General features: G+C 36.5%; 1 protein-coding gene across 4 annotated transcripts; it reads left to right on the top strand.

Annotated features, from left to right (window-relative positions):
• The first annotated feature begins 7 nt into the window (after positions 1–7).
• Positions 8–3,642, top strand: LOC109704677 (ultraviolet-B receptor UVR8-like). 4 transcript variants are annotated; one of them, XR_002214457.1, is made up of 9 exons: positions 8–622; positions 834–995; positions 1,084–1,215; positions 1,326–1,442; positions 1,739–1,825; positions 1,915–2,052; positions 2,242–2,287; positions 2,480–2,537; positions 3,272–3,642. XR_002214457.1 is itself a non-coding variant. In XM_020225442.1 (8 exons), exons 1-7 carry the CDS (start codon positions 412–414, stop codon positions 2,494–2,496), a joined length of 864 nt encoding a protein of 287 aa, XP_020081031.1. In that variant the 5' UTR covers positions 8–411; the 3' UTR covers positions 2,497–2,537; positions 3,272–3,642. The 4 variants fall into 4 exon arrangements, 3 of the variants coding, with proteins under 3 accessions (XP_020081031.1, XP_020081028.1, XP_020081030.1); XM_020225442.1 differs by lacking the exon at positions 2,242–2,287; XM_020225439.1 differs by lacking the exon at positions 3,272–3,642 and having other exon boundaries at positions 2,480–2,733.
• Positions 3,643–4,814: the final 1,172 nt, after the last annotated feature.

Genomic DNA, 4,814 nt, shown 5'->3' on the forward strand with positions numbered 1-4,814 from the left:
AGAGATGTAGTTTTCAACAGAAAGCTAGCCCAATCAATGATGGGTTAAAATGAATACTGTGTAGAGAACCTTCAACAATTTAGCCATGGACAAAGAATAGAAGAACAGTAAGAAGACAGAGGAAAACAATGACATCATTTTGTAGTTTGGCATTATTGTAGATCTATTTAACAGGAAAAAGTGTTCCTATGACATGGTCCATGCTCGTGCCTATTGGATGGAGGCTGAAGAGAGCAATTCATCATCCAATGTGCTTGTACAGCGAGAAAAAAATATAAAACAATACATGTATTTCATTTGAATTATGATATAGTATAAAGCTATGTATTTGTTTTTAGAGAAATTATATCATATCTTGCTGTTTTTTTGCCAATAAAATCTCCTAAGTTTTCTGGTTTATCCGGTTATAGTATGTTGTTTCTCATGACAAACGTGTTTGGTGTTTTCAATTCTTTCTGCTCAGATGAAGGCCACCTGTTTATGTGTGGAGATAATTCATTTGGTCAGCTTGGGACAGGAGATAATCAGTCATATAACCTCCCTGTTGAAGTATTATTCTTCGCTTCAAAGCATGTTGAACAGATAGCATGTGGGATGCGACACACTCTTGCCTTGGTCACTGGTAAAAGTTAATTTTTTAAATCTGTTTTTATGGTTTATAATTGAAGAAATATAGGTGTGCTTCTCAAAAATTAAGCAAACATAGGGGGCTTTGTAAACATTACATTATTGGTATGATGTGGAATTTTTATGTCAATTCTACAAACTTCAATATTTGATCAAGTAGCAATAGGAATTTGCTAGTACCTAAATGATATGTTTCTTGGTTTCAGGTGATTTAGTCTATGGGTTTGGTTCTGCTAGACATGGGCAAATTGGCAATTCTGTGTCTAAGCCTCAAAAATCATGTAATCTTCCTGAAGTAATTCAAGGATTTGGGAGCTGCAAAATAGTGGGTCTTTTCGCCAATGGAGATCACAGTGCTGCATTGACTGGTAGGTGTTTCTGGTTTTTCTCTTATTACAGTTGTCCTCGCACTCTTGTGAACGTCACTTGGGTTAACTTTTATTTGTATTATATCAGCTAATGGAGAGTTATACATCTGGGGAAGAGGATTCAGTGGGGCTTCCAATGACCTTCACCCTCGTCTTCTGCATTCATCCTTGAGGATTTCTCAAGTTGCATTGGGATGGCATCATGCCATAGTACTAGCTGGTATTGTGACCTCTGATTTACTGCGTGCGGTGCTTCTAAATAAAGTAATCAATTTCTGACATCTGATTTGCTGCATGTGGTGCTTCTAAATCCTTTGGATTATCTCGCAGATGGTGAAGTATATATGCTTGGTGGATACCGTCATTGGGCAGCAAGTGGTTCCCATGTAGTGAATCCTGTGCGGCATCAATCAGTTCCATCTGCTCCATGTGCTGCTGTCTCAGATGGTAAGCCTTAATCACAAAGCTGTTGGTGCTTCTTCAAATAGCTCTTTTGCATAAGTTTCACACCCACGGCAATTGAGCCCTTAGGCAATTCATTTCTTCTGCATTGTAAATTGTTTTGGTACTCTGTGGTTCTCGTTAAACTATAAAACTATTAGAATATAAATCATGTTTGAGTTTATTCTTTGAACCAAATATTCCAGCGTATGCTTCATTATTTATTTTTTCAACTTTCAAACTCTTTCTTTAGCATAAATAAAATTACTAAGGGCTTTATTTTATTTCTGAAACTTCCGAAGTGCGGACGCTAGAGAAGGTATCTTGTCTTGATGGGGAGCGAGTAGTGCAAATTGCTGCAGGCGCTGAGCATTCTGCCCTACTAACAGGTATAGAAAATCCTTTCCTAAACGAAAAAAAAAAGAAGGGAAAAAAGGTAGAAAATCCAGAACTTGACTGACTATGAAAATTTTGACAGAGCGAGGAAAGATCATGACATGGGGCTGGGGGGAGCATGGCCAGCTTGGTTTGGGAAACACGGACGATCAGACATTTCCACAAATAGTCAACATACCCAACAGGAGATCTTTTGCTTCTACTCTAGGCATATATTGTGGTAGCGGATTTACAGTTGTGACAAAATCAGCTTAATTTATAAAAGTTTATGCATTATTAACTATTTCAAGCTCATGAAAAACACTTGTCTAATTATTCAGTCATTTATTTTGCTTTCAGTTTTTAGGAATTTTGGTTGAGAGTGTGTTAATGAAAATGTCCTGGGAGTATGATTATTATTTTGCTCTAGAATGCAGAATCCAGCGTGACAAACGGTGTAGACTATATTTCTGAAGGTATAGGTGTAAATTCTAATTCTTTCAGTGGTGTGTACCTGCGCAAATCGTAATTTGAAACTTCTTTTTTCTGTGCGCAGTCCTACTGCTTTTCTTGAAATACTTGTGATTCTCTGATGTATGTGTCATGTTTATGCTTCAAAGCTCATCTTAAGATGCTTGATGGTTCTTCCTCCTCTTTTTTTGTTTTAGAAGAAGATGCTTGGTGACATTGGAACCGTTGAAGAAGACACATCAGTCATTATTTCAGGTTTCTTTTTGCTATTTGTCTACATCAAGGTTTTGTTGAATGTGTTAAATAAGAGTATTGGTGGTATGTTAATTCATATCTAATGGCAGGAAAATTATTAAGTATTTTGTAAGGAGTATTGCTGTATATGTTTATTTTTTATTTAAAGTTCGCTGGGGGTATTTCAGATGCTAATAATATTAGTTTGACAAGGCCAGATTTATTTTGACATATTTTAGATGTTTTAAAATCTCAATATATTCAGTATACATAGTGACTGCATTTTTTTTTTAAAAAAAAATTCTTGCCCGTAAACAATAAACAATAATTGTGAATCTGTTCTTGCTAGTGATTTTGAATTTATTAATATCATCGTCCAAAAGAGTTACCACTATAATAACCACTGTCTTAGAGGGTGTCTGGTTCCTCGGAATAGTGTGGAAAATTATTTTTTGGAATTCTCTTTTTACAGTTTTTAGTTTTTGGATAACAAATTAAGAAAATAAAAATACTATTTTTTCATGAAATCTAGAAATTTTTTTTAAAAAATAACTCTTTTTTTTTGCTAAAATTAGGCGGCCAATTTGCATAAAAAGTCTACTTATTTTTTGCTTTTGCAAAACCGGATCATCTTTTTCGTTTTTTTAGATTCGGTCCGTTTTTTCGGCTGTCGGACCAAAATATCCTAATACATTTTCCTCTCTCTTTTTTTTTTTTTTTTTTTTCTCTCGTTCTTTTTTTCTTTCTCTTTCCAGAGAACAGCGGAGACAGAGCGGAGGCGGCCTGCTTCAATTTTGTCCGGTGCATCCTTACCCTCGCCCGCACACCCCCCACCTTCCTCGCCTCCGACCCCGCCAAGGCCGCGCCGCGACTCTTTTTTTTTTTTCCTCTCCGACTCTCCTCTACCGTCTCCGACGACGACGCCTCTCTCACCCTTCCCCATCCTTCTCGTCCTCTCCCTCTCCCTTCTCCTTTGCCGCCTCTAACGACGACGCATATTCGCCGACGCCAACACCATGGAGGTCACTGCGGGGTTGCAGCCTCGGAGCGGGGGGGTCCTTAGCGGTGTCGTCGCCAGCGCTGTGGCCGTTGGCAGAGAGGGGTGATCAAAAAAAATTATAAAAGAAGCAAGAAAAAAAATAAAGATAAAAAATTATAGAAAAAGAAGGATGAAGATGAAATTGTATCGTTAACTGCAAAAAAAATTATAAATTGCATTATTTAAGATGTAAACTGCAGCTTTAAGATGAAAATTACACTCTTTAATCAAAAATTATACTCTTTGGGAGATATTTACATTGTTTCTGCTTTTATTGCACTCTTTTAGATGTAAACTGCATCCATTAAGATGAAAGTTATACTCTTTAAACGAAAGTTGCACTCTTTGAGAGATATTTACACTATTTCTCCTCTTGTTGTACTACTTTTTCTTTTGTTATACTATTTTTTATCTTAAACTGTACCCTTTAAGAAAAAAAAAAGTATAATAAGAGAAGAAATAGTGCAATAAGAGAAAAAATAGTGCAACAAGAGAAGAAACAGTATAAAAATCTTTTAAAGAGGTGTCGTTTATATCTCAAAAAGTGTAAGAAGAGGAGAAATAGTGTAAATATCTCTCAAAGAGTCCCACCCACGGAGTAATAGATTATTAAACCGCTATATTTATATGTTTCACGTAACTGAAACGTTTTTCCTTAGGTTATTACGTAGTACTCGGATTGATCTATTCCATAGTGTCAACGTGAGCATTCGTATTTCGCTGGTCAAACCCTGCGGTGATATGTCCTCTGTCCTCTGTACCATACGAAAGTTCGTACCCGTAACCCGTTTATACCTCTCATAAATAGAAGAAGTGTTTGATTTCCGAGTGGTTTAAGTCCACCCCGTGGTATTGGGGTTATTAACGTGTACCTATATAGAAGAGGTACTAACGTTTCAATAGTATTAGGACATCAGGGTTTTTACAACTTACCTATTTGGATACCTTAAAGGAAGGAGATATCGGATTGTACGTAAAGTGAACCTCTTGAAACATAGGTACTAGGTGTATTTGACTGACGAGTTTACGTCACGAGTTTACATTACGGTAAGGTGTTCACCTAACTAACACTTATGAACAGAAATCCACAATCATTAATCGTAGTTGTTTAGTCGTTGGGGAGCAATCATGTTTTTTATCCACCGACGACCGATAGGAGTTCGAAACTGTGGGAATAACAACCTATTGATTTAAAACTAGATTAGATGATTATAGGTTTGATTTTGATCCTGACGATTATACGAATAAACAATGTACTG

This window comes from Ananas comosus, unplaced genomic scaffold (genome assembly GCF_001540865.1).
Source record: "Ananas comosus cultivar F153 unplaced genomic scaffold, ASM154086v1, whole genome shotgun sequence".
Classification (NCBI taxonomy): domain Eukaryota; kingdom Viridiplantae; phylum Streptophyta; class Magnoliopsida; order Poales; family Bromeliaceae; genus Ananas; species Ananas comosus.

Coding starts and splice junctions, on each gene's coding strand:
- LOC109704677 (XM_020225439.1), top strand. CDS start 412: ATGTTGTTTCTCATGACAAACGTGTTTGGTGTTTTCAATTCTTTCTGC. Junction 1,216..1,325: donor TCATGCCATAGTACTAGCTG/GTATTGTGACCT, acceptor ATTATCTCGCAG/ATGGTGAAGTATATATGCTT. Junction 2,053..2,241: donor TACTCTAGGCATATATTGTG/GTAGCGGATTTA, acceptor ATTTTGCTCTAG/AATGCAGAATCCAGCGTGAC.